The following is a 22,340-nucleotide window of genomic DNA, read 5'->3' as shown; positions in this document are numbered from 1 at the left end:
CAGTTTAGACAGGTGAACTGTAACTATTGTATTTTTTACAGGTTGCATGCAGGAAAAAATATACAAATTTTTCTCAGTGTCTAGTTCTTCTTATTTTGATGCTTCATCCTGTCCTCAGTGGTCATTGTCTACTGCAGTGATTTGATTAAGAACGCGTTTTGATGGAAATTCAATGAGCAGACATTGTTGCTTTTTGCCCACGTTGGTTTGGTTCTCAGAGTAGTTTTGGTGTGTGCAGACTAGATTTGTTTTGGATAAAACCAAGTCAAAACATGTACTTCTTAAATGCTCCATATGTGCCTAAGAGAAATGTTAGGGTCTAAATCACTACCTGGACTGTATTCTTATGATATGCACTGATACTTTTTTTCCTGTAGAAAGCTCTGAACAATTTGTAGGGAGGAAGTTTCACCTATGAGAGTAAACTAGTCCAAAGTAGAGAGTCCAATCCACATACAAGGATAACATTAGGAGCCCAATACCAGTGATTTACTCTACCGACCAGCTCCAGCTGCTTCAAATTAATTGCTAGGGACATAGCTAGGAAGCACTTATCTTATTACTGATGTAATAAGATGTCATCTTATTACTTGCTTGCTGGTAGTCCAAACAGAATAGTTTGAAGTGCCTGCTCATTCATAAGAATACAATTCTGTTTCCCCCCACACACCCCATTTTCCCAGCTATTGTTCCGTTACAGTGTAAACTGTGCAGGTAACTTCCTTAAAGAAAGTATTACTGCTGCTTTCACATAAGAAGCCTTAGGGAATACACTAAATAAATATGATACTTAGAGCTTTTGCTGCTCTAGTAGCAGCAAATTAATATCTGCAATATGTTGTGTGATATTCTGTTGCTGAAGAATGTGCGGGATACTGAAGAGCCATAATCTGGAAATGCCAGTGGCTAGCTTTCTCTAAAGAAAGTTTTTAAAAGCACTTATAATGCAATAAGGTTTTAATTCCAGAAGATAATAGGTGATAAATGGAAAAGACTTCCATAGTTAAATGAGTGCTTGTCATTAACTTATCTCCTCTCTCTTCATTGATGCATTCAATTTTGTTTTTATATTTTTTTAAAGTACCATGTGGGGTTTTTCATAGCTAAAAAAGTTGCTTGTATGTTTTTATGAACCCACTAAACTTAAACAGATTTCTTTAGAAAAATAATGTGGATACATTTTGCTTTCTTCAAGCTCAAGAATGTTAAAATAGAAATGCTTTCTTGAATTCCCTCTCCTGGCTCAAGTTACTAGGTGGTCCCAAGTTACCAGAAGTAAAATTTATAAATCTAACCCCTAGTCTAGACATTTTCCAGCACTGACTGCAGTTCAAAAAATATTAATGTCTAGCCGGCAAAGTGAAATTCCCCCCAGTGATTTTGCAAATGACTAGAAAGTTAACCTTTTGCCAACTGCTCCTTCTGTGCATAGAGGTTATTAAAAAGAATCCAGGCATTTATAACTAGGGCTTTTAAGACTGAAACACCTTGGCATGACCCTTTGTGTCTCCTTCTGTTTATTCAGGCTTGGCCTCTGTGGCTGGAATGTGTGAGCCTGAAAGGAGCTGCAGCATTAATGAAGACATTGGCCTAGGTTCAGCTTTTACCATTGCACATGAGATTGGTCACAAGTGAGTGAGTTTAAAAAAAGATATGTTTTAATGTATCACCTTTTTAATATTAGTTTAATAATAGATATCATTATTTTTTCTGCATGGCTGTACCATCTCTGTTCTGGTGCTCCATGTTTCTTGTATATAGTATTCATGAGTGGCAGTGCATTTTATTTGGTATATATTACCAAGGGCTTTAACTTTAGAACTGAAGACTCATTGTTTACCCTTTGATTTCAAATTCCAGTTTAATCTGTGCTTTTGAGATTTGGCTCACACCGTCCTACTCTGTTTCATATTCTTAAATATTAGGCTTTGAAAAATTTCCCTCCCCCTCCCTCCACATTTCTTCATGAAACAAAAGCGGTTAAATTTTTTTTTGTTGTTTTTCATTATTTTATCTTAAATATAATTTGAAGTATTCTGACTAAAGCATTGCTTCTGTTGTCAGTATTCATACACTTTCAGTCATCTTTCACTCAAGCATGAATTATGTAAAATAGTCATAACATCATCTGTATATTTTAAGCACTGGCATATCATTTTAAAGAGCACAATGATATGAGAGTGCTATAATCTGAATAGAGATCAGTCTGGGAATATTTCAGGTCCTCCTTCAAAAGACAGTGCCATTAGTGTGTTATGATGACTTTAAAAACACTAGACACCTTCTTTTATCAAGAAGTTTCCTTTTTGTTTATGTGTGTTGACCAACACTGAGTTATGGGTGATACGTTTTTCCAGTCATCAGACTGAAATGGAAGCTATCAATCAGCTGATCAAAAGCAGGAGTTGGAAGTAAACACTTACTTTCAGCCCACCTATCATGCAAGATAATTACTTGGCAAGTACGATCTCATTTATATTATGTATGAAAAGAACACTTTAGTTACATTGAAGTAGATGAATTCAAAAATTTAAAAGCAATTATATAAGATCTGGACAAAAATAATTTAAAACGTGTAATTCTTGCAATCTTATTTTCCTTCCTTCTTTTCCCTTACTGGTAAGAGTTGAAAAGGATAGTGTAAAGAAAAATACATTTCCAGTGTTGTGGAAAAAGCTCCTTCAAATCACTTTTACATCTGAAAATCTTATTAATAGTAATCTGTGACCTTGCGGTGAATTTAAGCCACATATTCAAAAAGAAAAAAGATCCCCATCTTCATTCTAATCTGTATGTCACGTCACTACATACCTTATGAAGGTTATTCCAGTGAAGCATAAAAATAAGTGTATGCAGATATGTTATTATTCAAAACTGGCATGATGACAATACTTGGTTTAAAAAACTGAGGCTTTGATTAGAATCTCAGGAGAAACTACATCCATAGGCTATATCCTCTGATCATAGGCTTTTTGTTAACCATCTGTGTCCAATACTTCCTTTTGTCTTCCCCTTCCCTTCAGTGGCTATTATTAAAGTATGTACTAGAAGGTACTCGCCTGTGTGTGTAAAATATTAATTTTAAGGAGTATTGTAAACTTCTCTTTTGCCACACCAGAATGGTTGCTTTTCTCTTCAGACATACCTGGGAAGTAGAAAATTGTCTTCATTGTCCAATGAAAGATAGAAGCATTTAAATGACAAGTCTACATTGAGTATATGACATACAACAGCAACAACAAAACACTTTATTAATTTAGAATATACTATGCATGGAATACTAAGTTAAAAAAATGTTGAGCTGAGGAATAAAATTCTATTGTGATTAAAAGAGACCAGTAGAGATAATACAGATAGATTCTCCATGATTTCTCCAAAAGGGCTGTTATAATACTTCTCTGATGGAATTATGACTCAATTTACTAGTTTCTAGTAGGATAATAAATTTGGCAATTAAAGGAACACCTTCCAGAGAAGAGCTTGGGGATACTAGTTGATGAACTGGCAATGTACATTTGCAACCCAGAAATCCAGTTGTATCCTGGACCACATCAAAAGATGTATGGCCAGCAGGTTTAAGGAGATTATTCTCCTGCTTTGGTGTAGTACAACCCCACCTGAAATACTGCATCCAGCTTTGGGTCCCAGTAGAAGAAAGATAGGGACCTGCTAGAGTGAGCCTAGAGGAGGGCCACAAAAATTATCAGAGGGCAGGAACACCTCTCCTATGAAGAAAGAGAGTTGGGGTTGTTTGGCATGGAGAAGAGAAGGTTCTGGGGACACCTTCTTGCAGCCTTTCAATACTTAACAGGGGCTTTTAAGAAAGATGGAGAAAGACTTTTTACCAGGATCTGTAGTGACAGGACAAGGAACAATGGTTTTAGACTGAAAGAGAGTAGATTTAGGTTAAATGTTGTTGTGGTTTTACCTGGCCGGCAGCTAAACACCACACAGCCGTTTGCTCACCCTCCCCCCTCACTCTCTGGGATGGGGGAGAGAAACAGGAAAGTGAACCCTTTGAGTTGAGATAAAGACAATGAATTAAGATAGGAAATAATAGTAATAATAATGTGTACAAAGCAAGTGATGCACAATGCAATTGCTCACCACCTGCTGACCAATGCCCAGTCTATCCCCCAGCAGCTGCCCCCTCCACCCTGGCTAGCCACCCCTGTATATTGTTCAGTGTGACGCCAGATGGTATGGAATACCCCTCTGGCCAGTTTGGGTCAGCTGTCCTGGGTCTGTCCCCTCCCAGCTCCCGCTGCACCCCCAGCCTGCCCGCTGGCAGGACAGAGCGAGGAGCTGAAAAGTCCTTGGCTTGGTGTAAGCACTGCTCTGCAACAAGTAAAACATCAGTGTGTTATCAGCACTCTTTTCATCCTAATCCAAAACATAGCACCCTACCAGCTACTAGGAGGAAAAATAACTGTCCTAACTGAAACCAGGACAGATGTATGGAAGACATTTTCCACAATGAGAGTGGTGAGGCCCTGGCACAGGTTGCCCAGAGAAGCTGTGGATGCCCCATCTATGGAGGTGTTCGAGGCCAGGCTGGATGGGGCTTTGGACAACCTGGTCTGGTGGGAGGTGTCCCTGCCCATGGCAGGGGTTGGAACTGGGTGATCTTTTATATCCCTTCCATCCCAAACCATTCTGTGATTCTGTGAAATGATTTGCTCATTTGGTCTGACTTTCTGTATATCGCGGTATATTGCATTTAACTCATTTGCCCTTATATTGATGCCAGTAACTTGCATTTGGTCAAAGAATATTATCCAGAAAAGCACTTAGTCTTGAAGACTTAGAGACAGAGAGTGTGAGTGTGATTATTATGTCTTGTCGTACTTTATGTTAAATATTTATAAGTAATTTTTAAAGTATCTTTTTGGCTTCCTTACAATTTGTAGCTTTTATATGTGTATATCTTAGTTTTTGTACAGATAAGCTATGTGTAGTCAAGACTCAAAACCAGCTGTTTTTACTGTAGACATCCATAACACTTTGATTAACTCTGTGTTGCATAAAGAATGGTGTTAGACTAACAGTTTTATGGTTGTTTCTCTCTGTGTATGGTTTTGAGAAAAGCCTTGTATTGCTCTTAATACTTCTGTTAATCAAATAAAATTCAGAGTGGGCCACTCAACCTTCATAATAGTGACTCTAGAAATTTGATTTATAATGCTTGACTTACCGTTAGATTATGTATTTCACACTGAAGAAATACTTAAGATTTCTGGTAAGCAAAAATCAAAGCAGTGCAGATTTCCTTCCCTTCACAGCAGGAGTGAGAACTGAGTGTGTGTATCCCCTGCATTGTCAAACAGTTTGACTTTCTCTTTGTGAAGAAAAACTTTGCAGGCTTGAATATGCCCTTATGGTCAGACACGTGTAACATACAAGATCCAGTCCCATTTTCTGTTCCTACCAGCTGAGTTTGGTGCCTTTCCAGTCTGTACTTTTTTAATAGGTTACATACTGAACTGCCTAATTTGCTTCACGCATGTTGTACAGGATGCTGAGTTGAACAGATAAGGTTCCCTTGAAGGGATGTCCCTAAAAGATAGACAGAGTGATATTCATTGTTGCAGTCCTACAGTTAGCTGAGATCTGGAAGCTAAATAGCAAAGGTAAAAAGAGCAAGTAAGATCAAAGAAGAAAAAAAGGTGAGATGTCAAAACAGGAGGATGGTGAACTGAGCTTAAAACAGAACTACAGATAAAATTCAAAGTAGGGAAAAGATTTGCCAATGGTAGGCCTCTGTTGAAGGTTGTATGAGCCAGGGAGCCAGAATGAAAGTCTGGTGTTTAGCAGTCATATCTTGATTAAAATTTGTAAAAAAATAAATAAAAAAAAAAATAAATATATATATATATAAATGTAATGGAATAGATTATACTCTAATGAATTAAACTGGCTTCAAGATGGAGAAGATGGCATTTTCTAGTAGGATTTAGTTCTGAATTAGTTCATGCAACTAAAATATGCCTTCAATTCTAGCATTTTTTGAAGTCTTTTTTAGTCTGTATGCAGAGAAGGAAAATAGCATAAATAACCCCAACTGCCCATGTTAGAAAGTTGGTCTGTGGTTCTGGAGTAGCTTTTCAGAGAAGCTTTGGTCTTTTCCTCATTCATTGGTCATTGGTGAGCTTTGTGTTTGATCAGTCAGACCTCAGCTGCATTATAAGACATCAGTTTTAGAATAAGATATTTCCTGGAAGAAATGTGTGTATGCATTGTAAAACCACCAAGAAAATACTCCAGTCTAAGGGGCACACATACCAAACTTTAAAATACTTAAACACAGCAAGGATAAATTGTAGTAACACCACATCTCATCAGCTCTCCCGTGAACAAAACAAGACATTTTACAAGGGCATATAGTGATAGAACAAGGGGGAACGACTTTAAACTAAAAGAGAGGAGATTTAGATTGGATGTAAAGAATAAATTCTTTATTGTGAGGGTGGTGAGGCCCTGGCACAGGCTGCCCAGAGAAGATGTGGATGCCCCACCCCTGGAGGTCTTCAAGGCCAGGCTGGATGGGGCTTTGGGCAACTTGGTCTGGTGAGAGGTGTCCCTGCCCATGGCACGGGGGTTGGGACTGGATCATGTTTAAAGCCCCTTCCAACCCAAACCATTCTTTGATTCTATATGGTTAAAATAAATTAATAAAGTAGCCTTCTATTAGGGTAATAACAAAATACTTTTTTTTCCATATCAATTTTACAATATTTCATTGCTAATAGGTATGAAAACAAGTAACAAAATTACCATATATTTCCACAGAGGAATTGTGTGGGTTCATAGCTCTGATATTGTAGGGAAAAAATATTTTATTCTTTAATAGCAGATTCTGTCTAAATTCATGCTCTTTTCATTTAACAAGAGAATGCTGAAGCACTCTAGTTTTTCTTTCTTTTTCCTCTGGACATTTTCTAATGTCACTAAGAACAGATAATTAAAAAAAAATATAACAGCTTCACTGTATCTGTAAGTATTGCTATTGCTTTAAAGTAGGCTGCACCCAGACATTCAAAGCTATATGAATGCACTACTTACCTTTTAATTAGATAAAATAGAAGATTTCTGAATATTTAAATGACATCTATTTAATAACTACTGGAATAACTACAACATAATAAAAACAAAATGAATGCAAAATTTATGAAAAAGTTTTTATGTCTTACCTAAGCAAATAAGTTGGCGTTTCTTACAAGAATCTTATAATTTGCTCTTTATATTTTGTATCTATTACAAGAAGATTTGTATTATAGCAAGCATGCCTTCCATCTTCTCACTGTAGTTTTGATTCACTGTTATAAAATTGGATAGGATACTTCACTTGTGCACTTTTTCAACCATCCCTGTGCTGTGCTTCATTCTCTGTAAAAGTTGAGGGAGCATTGCATAATGTGCTGAAACAGTCAAGGAAGGTCAAGCAATGTACCTGGGTCAAGATACTTAGCTTGCAAATGACCCGTTCCAGTCTTACTGTACGTGTTTGGTTTGTATTTCCTAGTGCAAATAAGTTAGTATACTAAAACCCATTAAGGTAGAATTTTTTTTCTTTTTTTCTCTTGAAAAGAAAGATATCTTTTCCTAAAGAGTTACACAGAGCTATACAGCTGTAAATCAACTTCTGATAGTGGACAGCAATATCAAGAGCTTGATTTTTATCGTATTTCTTTTGCTTGTATTCCTATCACTTTGTTGCCTGACTCAGGAGTGTCAGTTTCTGGTACTTTCTTCCTTAACCTATTTAACAAGTGGCAGAGCAAAGTGAGAGCCACTGATTTAAAAGAATTAGGACAAATTCTCCCATATATACTGTAACTCATGAGTCTATAAGTGACTAAAAATTAATTGTTTTATTTAGAGAAAATAAACATTAGAGATCTGCAGTTCTGAATGTTCCAAACTAGGCAATAGCTTGATGTGTAGATCATTAGTATTACAATTGGAAAGCAGAGGTAATAGATTGTGAACAAATAAGGAAAACAAAATTCATCTGAGTAGCACATTTCAGATTATTACAGTGCTGTCAAAGTACATGGTATATGAAATAAACCTCTGTAAGCAGTACTGAGGAGAATTCAGATTGGTTTGGATCTGCCTTCTCGGAAAAAGAAGTGTTTGCTTAATAAATTAAGACAGAGGCATCCTTGGCTGTGCCACAAAAGTAACTGATGTAATTTCAGACACATCAGCAGTAAGTGTTTTGGTAGCTCTCACCATCATAATTTAGAACCGCCGATCAAATCAGCAACCTCACCTTAAATAAAAAAGAAATTGTAGGGAACCTGGAGTACTGCTGCTTCACAAGGTAAAAGGGAGGATAAACAAGAAGTTTATGTTCACATCCTTCCCTCTGCTTTTACTCCAGGGTTTCTGGTTATCTATTGCTGTTTTATTCAATGCAGCTGAGAGCAGTTAACTCCTCTGTGATTTTTGAGATCAGATTTTAAGTTCAATGTGTATTACAAATAATTCTCTCAGATTTTTTTTTTCAGATATAAAGAAACAGATCGCCAAGAAAAAGCGTCTGTTCTACTGCAGATGTTAGTAAATGAAACAGACACAGAGCACTAGACAGATGTGCTGCCCTTTAAGAATTTTTTTGAGAAGTATACAAACTATAGGGAATATTGCAGGACAATTTAAATTATGATTTTAAAACTCATAGTGTTTTAACTACTACCTTGCACAGTTTTTATATGTAATGTGAGCAGAGCGAAGAGTGGAGAAGAGTAGACATAATGCTTGAAAAAAAAGTGATTCAGAGCTGCTGAGCTAAACACCTTTCCTTGAGATGGTAGGCAGAAAGGTAACTTCATAGAAAACTCCTGTGTCAGTTAAGAAGACTGCTCACTGTCTCCTTGTTTATCTGGCTGCTCCTTTAAAACCATAATTATATGGGCAGTTCTAGACAAGCTCTTAAAACCCGTGAAAAAAATACAGTCTTAATCTGTTTAGTCATTTTGAAAAAGGTGAGTAAATTATAACAGTGCCTTCATGAAGAGTATTTTGTTCCTTCCTTTCTTCACTGCGTTCCCACCCCAATCTAATTCCAAATATGCTTTTGTGAAAGATATACCCTTAGTGTAATGGTGATCAAATATAACCAACATGTTCTGATGGAAATAAAAGCAGTACTTTGGACAGAAATGTGTTTTCATCTGCAGTCCTGGCTATAGGTGTGCAAATTAGGGCATGCTGCCACTACCATCTTTGGGAAAAGAGGACAGTAATTACAAAACTCCTTTCTAAATATCAGAAATACTATCTGAACCTAATGGTTTCCTGCTAAATTCAGAAGCAGGGGTGAGTGGAATAGCCTTTGTGTAAGGGAATAGATGATTTAGATGAATTAATATTTATTATTTAAAAAGGACAGTGCATTCAGCTCATGAAGAAGCATTGAGTTCCCATGTGCATTTGGAATAACAGCTTCCATTCACAGATCTGCATTTTACCAGATACACCACTGCCACTGTCTGCAACTTCTTTTTCACAAGGAGAGCTGGTAGAAGGATAGGTTGTTAACTATGAAGTTTGTTCTTCTTTTTGGTTGGCCCAATAGAAAAATCATGATTGGACTCTTTCATTTCCTAGACTGTTGGAGTCTCTGTGATTTCTTTGACAAAAGAAATATATTAACTAGGAATATGTTGGGTGTTGCAAATAGTCAGTAAGACCCAATTCAGCTCTTTCCCACATAGCAGAATGTCCATTTCTGTAAGGAACTCACTCATAGGGGCTGTTAAAACATAATGTTTTATATTTTAAGAAATTGCAAGTAGGTAATTCAACAGGAAATGTTACCATTTCAGGTACTCTTTAATTGTAGGAAATTATGGCAGTTGAGAACTAGGGCAATAAAATGCTTTTTCAGTATAAGCTGAGTAAGTGTGTTGCATTGGACTTCTAACTCCTTCACTCCCATAATATATATCAATATGAAAAAACAATCATAATAATTAACACTGGTCTGAGAGTTTCATTATAAATGCTCAGATGAGTTGTTTTAGAGGTCTATTATTTTTTATATGCTGGGATTATTCTTCGTTTGGGTATGTAATAACTTGAAGTGTCAGTCCGACCTTTCCCATGCATAAGGCTTTCTGCATTTATGAGACATTACATAGGCATGGATTGATGTGTCTTCTGGCAATCAGAATAAAAAAAAATCTAGAAAATAAAAATGGAATGCTTCAGCACATTTGTATACCTGAATATTAAGTGCAAAATCAGGGGGTCAGTCATTTGTAACACAGAAGACTCCAAAGACTGACCTCATTATATGACACGTAAAAAGAAGTGACAGATGCGCTGCTTCCAACTGCAGCTCAGTTTTGGTATTCCCTTTGACTTCTTCTCTGTGTGATGCTCTAGGAAGCTCTTCTATATCTCACTACGTGCCTCTTTGATCTCATAAGCCTTGTGTCATGTTTGGGAAGGAGGAGCTAATGTGTCCAAAGATTAATACTTAAAAAATAAGATGTTTCCCCTCAAGTGACGGAGAGGAAATGAATCAAAGGCAGACTTAGAAAATGGAGTTAAAAAAAGATGTATACTATTACAAAAGGTCATGGTATTCTATATTCTCTTAAAATTCTTCATTTATGACAGGTCAGTCAGGTATATGGTGTTGGTTGTTTAGGAATAACAGTAATAATTTCATTTCAAAATAGTTTTATATATAGAAGGAACGTCTTTTCAAATAGCTTTTCTATGAGTTAACCTCTAGTTTTAATTTATGTTGGCTGTCTGTAGCTCAAAGGGTTTGTTACAGTAGCATGGGATTTCTAGCCCATAAAGATTATTTTACTGTATACTTCTTTCCAGAGTCATGTCATCTTTGTTCAAAGTTAATGAATTTGTTGGCTGGAAATATCTGCTGGCCAAAAGCCACTCAGAGATTTCTTACTGCATTTTCTGCTGATTTTAAGTGTCCTTCACTCTGAAGTTCTATGACAAAGGAGAATTATAGAAAAACTGCAAGTCATCTGTGCATTGGAAACATAGAGGGAGCATGAATACAGAATGGCTTTGGGAATTTCAAAACCCATGTTCTGCTTGAAGTATCATTAGCTACTACTGTGTGCTTATATGTGTGCTTATACAGCAACATCACATACCCTATTTGTTTTCTAATAGACATGGTAGTGCCACAATATATGTTCTCTACCAGCTACAATACCCAAGTAAAGACTGATTGCTCTTGATTTATCTTGAAAAATAATGTTAAATTTTAAAAAAGAGGTCCTTTCAGAACTCTGTGAATAAAATGCTAAATAATTGTGCAATATTCTGAGATCTGAATAAACTGAACAGAACTTAACTGATCCTAATTCCCCATTTGGAGTTCTCCTGTTCTCCTAAATATGATTTCTGTAAAAATCACATTGTTTATGAGATGTCTGTGTCTGTAGAAAAATAATGGGCTGTTTTTCTTTTCTTTTGGGCAGTTTTGGTATGAACCATGATGGAATTGGAAATTCCTGTGGGACCAAAGGTCATGAAGCAGCAAAACTAATGGCGGCTCATATTACAGCAAACACCAACCCTTTCTCTTGGTCAGCCTGCAGTCGAGATTACATCACCAGTTTTTTAGAGTAAGTAATCTCTCAAGAAAAAACATGAGTTGTTCCAAAAATTCACATCTTTAAGAATAAATAGTAGAGATACAATAATGTGTTCTTTACATTTTCAGAATGTAGAGACAGAAGTATAACAAGTCACTGAAATGTTTTATGTTGTAGAGTGCTTTTCCTGTGTATTGGCAATAGCTTCTTCTATTCCATTCCTCACTTCACAGTGTTGATTTTTAATCTATTCAAACATTTTAAAGTGCTGACTGTATTTCATTGCTTAATCTTAAGGTGAAAAATAAAGAAATGTGGAATTGGTCAATGAGTGATGTGAAGTATTTTTTTCTAAATCACACATAATGTGAGGAAATGCATTGAAGGGAACAAACTTCTAGCCCTTTTCTTTGTACATTTCATTCTCCTGATTTCATATGCAATCTTGCTTTTTTTTTTTTTTTTTTTTAGTCTGCCAATGTTTATTGGCATCTTTCATGAAAATATAAAGATCAGAGGAGAGGATAGCATGGTTCTTTAAGTTAATATTTTAAAATTATGCTTACCTGTACTTCTGTGGTGATTTTTATTCACAAAAAAGATTCCTATATTAAATTTTACTTCTGTATAAAAGAGTTGAAACAGTCAAACTGTGTTAGTGTCAAAAATGTGCTTATTGGTATACATGATACCTAATGAAGTCTTTGTATGTAATTAACCTTTGGAAGACAGGCACAGAGTTGTGAGAATACTGAGAACAAGTTAATAATAGTGTTTTTTAAAATATACGTGAGATGTGGTCTTTATGAGAGCAGATGGAAGTTAGTTGATAACTTCAGTGTCATCAGTGTCATCAGTGTAATCAGTCCTGTAAGAAATAAAGGCTGGTCAATAATTCAGTCACTGTGTTTTAAGAAATGGAATTAAACCAGTCAAGTAGTCTAACAGTGTGATTACCAACAGCAAAATGGACTTTATCCACCTCTTTCAGGGATCTAACGTTAGAATAAAGTGCTGTATTCTGTATACCTGAAGGGACCCATTTAGACCAATGAAGTTTTCCTTTTGTTGGTTCAGACATAGCTTCTCTCACAAAAGTACAGGAGCACTGAATTGTGTCTGTTGGCTTCCTATAGGGTCAGTGGACAGAATCAAATGCTTGGTGTTAGGTGCTGTTCAGAGGAAATTACTTCTCTTCAGTTACTGAATCAAGTTAAGTCATTTTGTATCACCTCACTGAACTATGAACCCAAGCAATTTTTAGTGCTGGAGTGTTTAAAATGAACACCTAAACTAAATTGTACTGAATAAAGCATCCTACATGTGTGTGTGATACAGGTTTTTCACAATGTAAGTTGATTTTCTGAGGATAAATATATATATATATATATATATATTCATTTAACACTAGCAGCATAAAAAATTGACAAGATCATCTTGTTTTTATCATTACTAATCATACCTGTTAATTCAGTTCTGTTCCCTTTAGTACTCTTTCTAGCATGTTACACAGCCTAGTTTTAACTATTACAAAGAAAAGGATTTTCACATCTCTTCTGTGAGCTTTTTTGTTCAGTAGTCCTGACTATCAGCTTACTTTTCAGGTATTTCTTGTACCATTGAGGGTTTCTTTCTTACTGTTACAGTACTGCTGTTCTTAGTCTCACCCTTCTATTTGTCACTGTCTTCTGCACTGCATTTTGAATTTGTAGTTGTTCTGAAAATAAGTTGTCTATTGATGAAGACTGTTCCACAGGTAGCTGTGCAGTCATTTTTTACTCATGTGCTTAGAGAAGGAAACACATGTTAAAGTTCTGTGGCTTGTGTTATGCTGCAAATGTAATAGAGCCAACTATTTTATAAAAATCTCAGTCTGAACAAACTTCCTTGTTTTTTTACTTGTTATCTCCGTGTAGAGTGATCTTTCAACTTTTTGCTTTATATGTTAAAAAAATGTTTAGTTTGTGCTTCCTCTTTGTTTAAATGCTTCTATATATGTTATTATTTACTCTTAGCATCAACCTTATTCTTTTCCATTCCGCAGTTTTGATGCACTGTTAAGTTTCATTTTTAACCCTGTGAGATGCCACTGAAATTGTAGTTACATTAGCATAAAAGGCAGAATAGCATTCTGGTGAATCTGTTCTCTAGTTCTTATCTCTTCAGGTTTTTTGAGATACTTCTGTGTCATTGCAACACTTTTCAGCACTACTTGAATTATTACCATCTGTGTATTTCATAAAAATCATTACTGAAAATTCTAGATTAGCTAGAAGAAGAACAGAGATAGCAGCTCCAGTAATAAATTACCTCCTATAATATTTTATCTTTATTTTCATAAACAAGAATGTTTTTTTTTTTCAAATCCACCTTGTATAAACATTCTTTTTCTGCATTACAGTTATGAATAGAGTTCCCAATTGCGTCAAGTACCGTCATAAGTAATGTATGAAGAGCCAAAGACAGCTTACTCATCTACTAATTTTGCAATCTATCTTTAAAAAAGTCAGATTTCTCAGACACGATCTGTTCATGATAAGTCTGTACTTCTTATTGTTTGTGGTTTTAATAGCTTAGAAATGAATTATTTTTTTTCTTGAAATAGTTGTTGCATTATTTCAGAAAGTAAAATAGTCTCTAACAGTATAGTTTTTTCTCCAGTTTCCATTCTCCTCCTTAAGTGTCATGTCATCTCAATGAAACCAGGAAGCTGTTAAAGATAGATTTACACAGATACCTGTAGGACAGCTGTCAGAAACTGAGATCACTTCTTTTTTAACCCATTCACACCTTTCCTTGGTGCAGAACAACCTTAACAGCAGAGACTTTGCGTTTTCAGGTAATGATCAGTGAGCAAGAAGCAAAGAAAACTACTCGGTTTCATGCAGTAGCAATTCCCTGACTGCCCAATATGATTTTAAGGATGGCAGTAAAGACAAAGCAAACTCGTGCATTGCTAATAGGTCTATCAAAACTCCCAAGAATTATGACCTGCTAACACAGTCTTTGAAATGGCTAAGGAGAGCCATTTTTTTTCAGGGAAAAAAAACATGCTTTGTAGCACAAAATAGCTGTTGTCTGTCAAGGTTTATGTTAGAGTGAAAGACTGACTGAATTCAATTTCTCAGCTGAACAGCTTATAAGTGCTTGACAATGGCTTTACATTTTGTTAACCTTTTTATGTAATGAAATGCAGAAGGACTCCATGAGATTTGGAGGGTGGTAGAGCAGTGTCAGAGGACAAAGATTCCTATGAAAGAAGTAGAAACCATTTATGTGCTTTCATAGGAAAAAAGAACCAACCCTAAAAATGTAGTCTGTGGTTTAAAACTAATTGGTATAAACTTCATTCTATGCAGCATGTATATATATCGTGCAAGTTTCATTTTACCTAGTATATAATTATATAGTGAGTAGCCATGAAGATCCCTAGACTAAAAAAAAAAAAAGGAGAGACTTTAAAAAAAAAAAAAAAGAGAGAAAGAACTTTCTGTTTCATTATTCAGTTACTTTTATGTTTTGTAGTAACATAATCTGGATGATTTCAGGAATCGGAGTTGATTAATCTTGTTGGCATCGGGGAGGAGAAGGTATTACAAGAAGCCAGATGACCAGCTCTGTCTTTTAAAAGGAGGATTGTCTTTTAAAGAGGAATAAAGAAGAACCACAAGTCTTATAACTATATGAATCACAGGGCATTCTTAGAGAGTGTCTAGGATTGCCATACAGTAGGATTTAGATCTCAGAGACTAGACCATTCTAACTCTGGAAGGAAGCCAAAACTACTTTGGTTCAAGTATGCTCATAGAGATGGTACAAAAAATCTTTGTTTTTAGGTCCAGGTGTCATCTGCCCCCAAATCTTGGATATTCAAGTGGATATGACAGATAAATGTAGGATAGTTTGTTGCTTATGGCAGATTGGCCAATTCCTTGTTACTCCAGGGGAGTAACAATGGCAAATTCCATCTCTTTCTATACAAATCGATAGAGAAATTTTATATTCATTATTACAGAACCACAGAATCATCTAGGTTGGAAGAGACCTCCAAGTTCACCCAGTCCAACCTCTGACCTAACACTAACAAATCTTCCACTAAACCATACCACTCAGCTCTAAATCTAAATGTCTTTTAAAGACCTCCAGGGATGGTGACTCAACCACTTCCCTGGGCAGCCTATTCCAATGCCTAACAACCCATTCAGTAAAGAAGTTCTTCCTAATATCCAACCTAAACCTCCCCTGGCTCAACTTTAGCCCATTCCCCCTTGTCCTGTCACCAGGCGCATGGGAGAATAGACCAACCCCCACTTCACTACAGCCTCCTTTAACATACCTCTACAGTGCGATAAGGTTGCCCCTGAGCCTCCTCTCCTCCAGGATGAGCAATCCCAGCTCCCTCAGCCGCTCCTTGTAAGATTTGTTCTCCAGACCCCTTACCAGTCTTGTTGCCCTTCTCTGGACTCTCTCCAGCACCTCCATGTCCTTTTGGTAGCGAGGGGCCCAAAACTGAACTCAGTACTTCAGATGCAGCCTCACCAGATCATCATCTGTAGGCATTTGCTTTGGATCATAATTTGCCTCTTTATTCTTTTACTTTAGAATTTATATTAAACTTTTGTTTGTTTGTTTGTTTGTTTGTTTGTTTGCTAACAGATAACGGGTTAAAAAGGCTATTTCCCCAATTGGCTCATATTTATCAAATTTGGAAAGTCAGTATTTCACCCAAAAGGCTATCCAATTTAAAAAAATTAAGAGCCAGTTTCTGTAATCGTTGGCTTGCAATATGTTTTGAGTGTTGCTTTCCTAAGTAGTAGCCTTTGCCTACCTCTTTTTTTTTAAAAAAAAAAAAATAATTTGTAAAGGGCAGAATCAGCAATGTATTAATTGTTTTGTAGAATGTATGATAAAATAAATGTAGAACAATTTGGCTCCATATTTTGTATCTCAGTCCCTCCCAAACTCTCAAGGAAAGGTTGCCAATAGATTTTGATAGGAGGATGATTTTGATAGATGAACTGGTAGATTTTTCCTAATATGGGTGTTAGATAATTATTCAGAATATGTTCACTTTGGAACATATTCTGGAGGAAAGTATACATTCAAGAAATAGCAAATTGTCTACTATCAAACCAAAGAAAAAATGAGCATTGTGAGAACACTGTGCAAATGAAAGTGTCTTTGATATGAAATAGCTAATCAGACATAGAGATATCCTTGCATAAAAGGTTGGAAAGAAACAGAATGTATCATGAGAGAGTGTGGTAAATCCACATCAATATCTGATTTTCCCTAAAGTTCAAGAATGTTTGTATTTAGTGAACCTATTCTGGTTCATTTTAATTTTAAACATACCACTCTGAATCATACCACCATTACTTATGTCCTCATTCTGCAAATATTTATGTTATTATCTATAGACTGTTGAGCAGTTTGTAGAGTTTATTCATTAATGTCAGGTTAAGCAATTTTTGTAGCCTGTACAAAAGTATATGTCCTGGTACTCTTTAAAAACCAGTTTATACTCAGGAAAAGTATGTAATAAATGTGAATTAAGTATTTAGAAAGGAGCCAGATGTTATATGCAGGCATGTAAATAATTCATGTTTTAAAAGTTATATACATAAAATGCACTGTGTTTACAGTTCATTAGTTTTACTATTGTTATTTTCCATATATTTATGGAAAATTTTGTAACTTAATTAAAACCTTATGTATACTATCCATATGTTTATCTATATGATTGTTTACCTATAGAATAATTAAAATACTTAGAATGCATTTAATGTATGCTTTTTAATCACAGCATGCATTATATTAATTCCACATTATTATTATGAGCAAGTTCATTCTGTAACATTCAAAACCCATTTTCTGTACCAGTGTTCTGGATACTTCTTTCCTTAGCCTTTGAAGGGTGTTAGTTGTAATGTGTATGCTCCTGAGATATGTGTGAATAAGTTGTGTAATATGAGCATAAATTCTGAAAGGTCTACAGCAATGTTTTTTGCATTTTTTCTTTAAGTAGTGTAGGGATATAAAAGTGATGTCTGCGCAGAGACAGTGATTGTCATTATTACATTGTTTGGTCTCTAAAGATTGCAACGCTGAATTCCTGGTTCACATGGATGAAACAATTAGCAGTGATAGAAAGCTGGAGTTCATGAGCTTTAAGTGAAAGCTCTATTATCCTTGCTTTCCCTCCAAACAGAAAAAAGATTAACTTGCTACCCTGAAATATTTAAATAAAAAACAATTTTTTAACTAGATTGTAGATTATTTTACAACTATCTCTTGACACACTACACTGGAATACTGTTCACTGTCATGAAAAGACATCCAGCTTCAGTATTATATAGCTGTAATTAGTCCCCATATGCCCCATATAAACCCATTGAATTAACCTAGAATTAGGAAAATGAGAAAGTCCCTGAGTATTAGTAGCATCTTGTGGACTAAATACAACGTATGATGAGGTTGAGATCATCTTATTTCTATAGGAGACAGTGAAGATTTATCCACTCTTCAGAAATGTAAGTGTTCTAGCTGGGATATCGCGTTGCGGTTTTTTCATTTTGTATGTGCTTCCTATATAGAATAAAATCACACGGCACAAAACTGACAGCAAACAGAAATTTTCTAAAATTGAAGAGTTGAAAATATTTAGGCATTCTTTTCCTTCTCATTATCTTCCTTTACATCTGCACATAGGACTTTTTCTTAGGCTAGGTAATAATTACTAGATCTCTGTTTGGAAAGTGCTCAAAAATCCTGTTATTCTTCTTGGACCCTTTTGGTTCACTCCCCTAGATTTAGTGCAATATTTTTCTAAGTGTCTAGGTTTTGCCTCGGTGGAGCAAAGAGACAGGCAGAACAAGAACATAGATGCAAGAGTGTTACACCCAAGTCCGGTAGAAATTATCTGGAAATGTTAGCTAATCCTCAGTCTCCATTCATCATTTGCATTGCTTTGATGAGATCCTTCATCTCCAATGGGAAGGCCCATGTTTCATGACTGTTCTGTAACGCATGGTATTTTTTCCAATGTACTTCAATTCACAATGCGGTATTGGGTTCCCAAACCAAGTTCATAATGTGCCAGTGCTGTTCAAGTACTTTAAGAGAAATAATAGTACTGAAGCAGAAGGAAAAAGAGAAATAAATTTTGAGAGATCTTTAGAAATGGTGATGTAATGTAGCTAAATGCATAACCACTTACTAGTCTTTTTCCTTGCTATTTTGCTACTACAACGATATTTCATTATGGTGAGAATGCTGTCATCAGAGCAGACTGGGCATATTTTTGAATTTTCTACAAGGATTTGACTTATATAGAAGTGTTAAATATTTATTTTTGCAATTACGTGTCATGTAGAGTAGCTGTAGAGTTTAGTTTACAAGTTTGGTGCATTTGAAGATTCAGATCTGTAATCTAGTACTGTGCAGGGATCTGTATGCCGACGGACAGTATCACCAAAGGTAGAGGTTTTTAATGCTGTATCCTTGCCTGTTTGTTTACAGATTCATACTCATACCTTAGAGACCAAACTCTGCACTATGTGATTCTGTGGAAATGTTCCTGTCCTATGTAATACTAGTTCAAGCAAATGTTAAACTTCCCATTGCTTGTTTTAGCAAAGTTCCTCTCTGCAGATTGGTTTGGACAACACAGAAAGATCGGATTGTATTTGATTTATTTCCATATTGGAATTACTAACTTGTACTCCTCATACATGGAGTATACAACACTGAAGTGGTTTAGATTCAAAAGAACATGGGATAGTTTCTCAACTTCTGCTATTAGAAAATGTATATGCGTGCAATCCTTGACATTGGAGTAAAGGGACTGGTACATTATATTTTATGTTAGAATCACACGTTTGGTATTTTAAAGGTAGATTTCAACATCTTATGTCCTCATTGTGGGGATAGGAGGAGTTATGCCCTGATCTTGGGGGGAAGATGCAGGTGAATCAGATTAAATTTATTGAGATTAGTAACTGAATATTGAATCTTTTCGTTATTTACTTGATAATTGCCTTAGTTGCTGTTTGCTTTCTTTTGAAATGGTCAACACTTGTTTGTTTATGTGTTTTTCCAAAGGGATAGTTGTAGTATTCTTAAAAAATAATCAAATAAGGTTAGAATGAAAACACAAATTGAATGGTTAAAGGGGGATTTTTTTTCTTTTTTCTTTTTTTAATCTGCAAGTGAAAAATAAAGAAAATTGGAGATCTCCAAAAAACAGTGCAGAACATTTACTTCTGAAATTATGTTCCTTTGGCAAGGTGCATGGAAAAGATTTGGAAAAAAAACATAAGTGCTGGCAAAATTTGTAGGAATGTCGGAAAAAAAATTTAAAGTGTTGGCACCAGAATTCTTTAAAAATCCTCACTTACTCACATGTGAAATGAAAGTAAAAAAGCATCTGTCCTCTTTTATGCTCGCTGACTAAATAAAACTGAATAATTATATTTAGCAAAGTATGAAGTTTTCTAAAGAAAATAACTCTGTCTGCCTTTGACTTTATTTGTTATTGTTCTACTACACTGAAATATTATGGTTGAATATGGGCATATTTTGAAACAAAACAAAACAACAAAAAACAAAACAAAACAAAAACACCCACAGAACAGTGAATATAAAGGAAAAGAATACTAAAGTTTTGAAAGATGATGATCTTAGTTAAAACTTGAAGTTCTGAAGACTGTGTTACTAATGCAATAGAAAAGATCTTTAGATCCATATGGATTTGTCACTCACACAAGTATAGGTGAATTTTAAGATCCTGGACAATTTTTACCACAGGAACAGTTTTGTTCTGTCACATGGAATAGGCATGCATGTTAGGGTCCTAACGTTATAAACATTTAGTAATGTTGAAATTTTAGTGTGTTTTACTTTTTCATAAACGAGGTGCGCTGCTGTTACTGTAATATTTTAAGGTACTTGGCTGTTTGAAGGATCAGAAAGATTGTTAAGAATTATAACCTTTATTTATTGTATTTGCTTAATTTGTTTAATTTTTGTTCTATGACCAAATGTATCTATTATTCAATGAAAACAAATAGGAACCTTGAAACAAAAATGAAAATCAGTCTTGTGTGGCTCAGTAATTCTTGTACTTTTAAAAAGGATAATATAAGAAATCTATTTCATGATCTAAAATAAGTATTTTTGTTAATAATTATGATGAAAAATTATTTTGATCTCTTAATTCCCTCTAATACATATATATTTACCATGGGTGTACCATCGTACTGTTTGTTTATTGCGATCATATTTGTTTCACACCCAAAGACGTTAAAAGTAAGAACTAGATACATGATATCGTTACTGTGATTTACAGTCAGTAGAATTCCTAATTCCTTTGGTCCTTTATGTTGAACAGTTCGGGCCGTGGTACTTGCCTTGATAATGAGCCTCCCAAGCGTGACTTTCTTTATCCAGCTGTGGCCCCAGGTCAGGTGTATGATGCTGATGAACAGTGTCGCTTCCAGTATGGAGCAACATCCCGTCAATGTAAATATGGGGTAAGAAGTCTTAATCCTTATGCTGAGTGTTCTTCTTAGTCACTTGTATATATTCCTTTATAGCATAATTTTTTAGTTAGTTGCACTAGTGGGTTACACATTTCTGACAGTATTCTGTCTGGTGCCATCCTATGTAAGCAAAGGGTACATTTTAATCCTTATGCTGCATCTTTTGCTTGAGTCATTTGCGCATACTGTACACCAAAATGTGTGGGTAACAATGAGCTGGAGAAGCATTCTTGAATGTTAGGAGAAAAAGGAGCCCAGAACACTTGATCCTGCTCCTTGTAAAGTGTGCTACAGAATTTTCATTGATTTCAGTTAAATGAGATCAAGTTCATGCTGTATGAATCTTGAAACACGAAATCTGTTTTGTTGGCTTTAACTTTTCAATTTAAAGCTACATTTTGAAGTTACTTTTGCATTTGCATTTTGCTTTCATTTTGCTTTTTCTTTTATTTTTTGATGACAATGAGCTTGTTGTTTCTCACATTGTTCAGATCTCTGTTTGAAAAGAAGAATAATTGGTTATGGGAACAGAGGAACGTGAAGCTAGGTAGCTAAATAGAATACTGAATAGCTTTTGCTAGCAAATATTTGGCTGTAAGTACCAGTGTGCAGTATTGAAGGTAAAGAAATTTGCAGTCAAAATAAAAGCCTGCATGCTTAATATTTCAGTACATTATGCAATATATTTTAAAATATTATTTAAAGAAAATCTTGCAGCTCAAAATGCATAGTAAAAGGATGCATTCCATTATGTCTAACATCAAATAATCAGCTGATTAAAAACACTAAATAAAACTTGAAAACACGTCTAATGATTAAAAAATACTGAGTTTAATTAGCACTTTTATGATAAGACTATTCAAATAAAACAATGTAACCACTAAATTTACTCTGTTTGCTTCTCTAAAGGCTAGCTACAAAGGAAGTCTATTTTTAATATCCATTGGGTGATAAATACAGTATTTTTCTTGGCATGTCTCTTTGGTCAGTTGCATTGTGGAAAGGATTTTCAAAGTTCTATGAAGTTGATTGATTAGCTTGCTGGGTCTTCTATTCCTGATCCTCACCAAACCTCTTTTGGCCTTTATTGTTCCTCTGTAAGTTCTAACTTCCCACCACTGTTCTCTAAGGGCCCTGTTTCCTGTTGCTAAATCTAAGTCATATCCCTCCTCCCCCCTTCTTTTTTCAAATTCTCAGCACACACAGTATT

The 22,340-nt window shown here is 35.3% G+C and overlaps 1 protein-coding gene across 9 annotated transcripts in view; it reads left to right on the top strand.

Moving 5' to 3' along the window:
- ADAMTS6 (ADAM metallopeptidase with thrombospondin type 1 motif 6) overlaps nucleotides 1-22,340 on the top strand; it is a 155,593-nt gene that overhangs the window by 61,337 nt on the left and 71,916 nt on the right. For 8 of the 9 annotated variants that reach the window (XM_035310447.1, XM_035310452.1, XM_035310449.1 and 5 more), the window contains 3 exons: nucleotides 1,526-1,631; nucleotides 11,472-11,618; nucleotides 20,980-21,121. In XM_035310447.1, the coding sequence (XP_035166338.1) occupies nucleotides 1,526-1,631; nucleotides 11,472-11,618; nucleotides 20,980-21,121 (395 nt within the window). The remainder of the gene's footprint in view (nucleotides 1-1,525; nucleotides 1,632-11,471; nucleotides 11,619-20,979; nucleotides 21,122-22,340) is intronic. The other variant, XM_035310451.1, reaches the window with a different exon arrangement.

This window comes from Oxyura jamaicensis, chromosome Z (assembly GCF_011077185.1).
Source record: "Oxyura jamaicensis isolate SHBP4307 breed ruddy duck chromosome Z, BPBGC_Ojam_1.0, whole genome shotgun sequence".
Taxonomy (NCBI): domain Eukaryota; kingdom Metazoa; phylum Chordata; class Aves; order Anseriformes; family Anatidae; genus Oxyura; species Oxyura jamaicensis.
The sequence above is the reverse complement of the archived record's forward strand: the minus strand, read 5'-3'. Positions and strand labels throughout refer to the sequence as shown.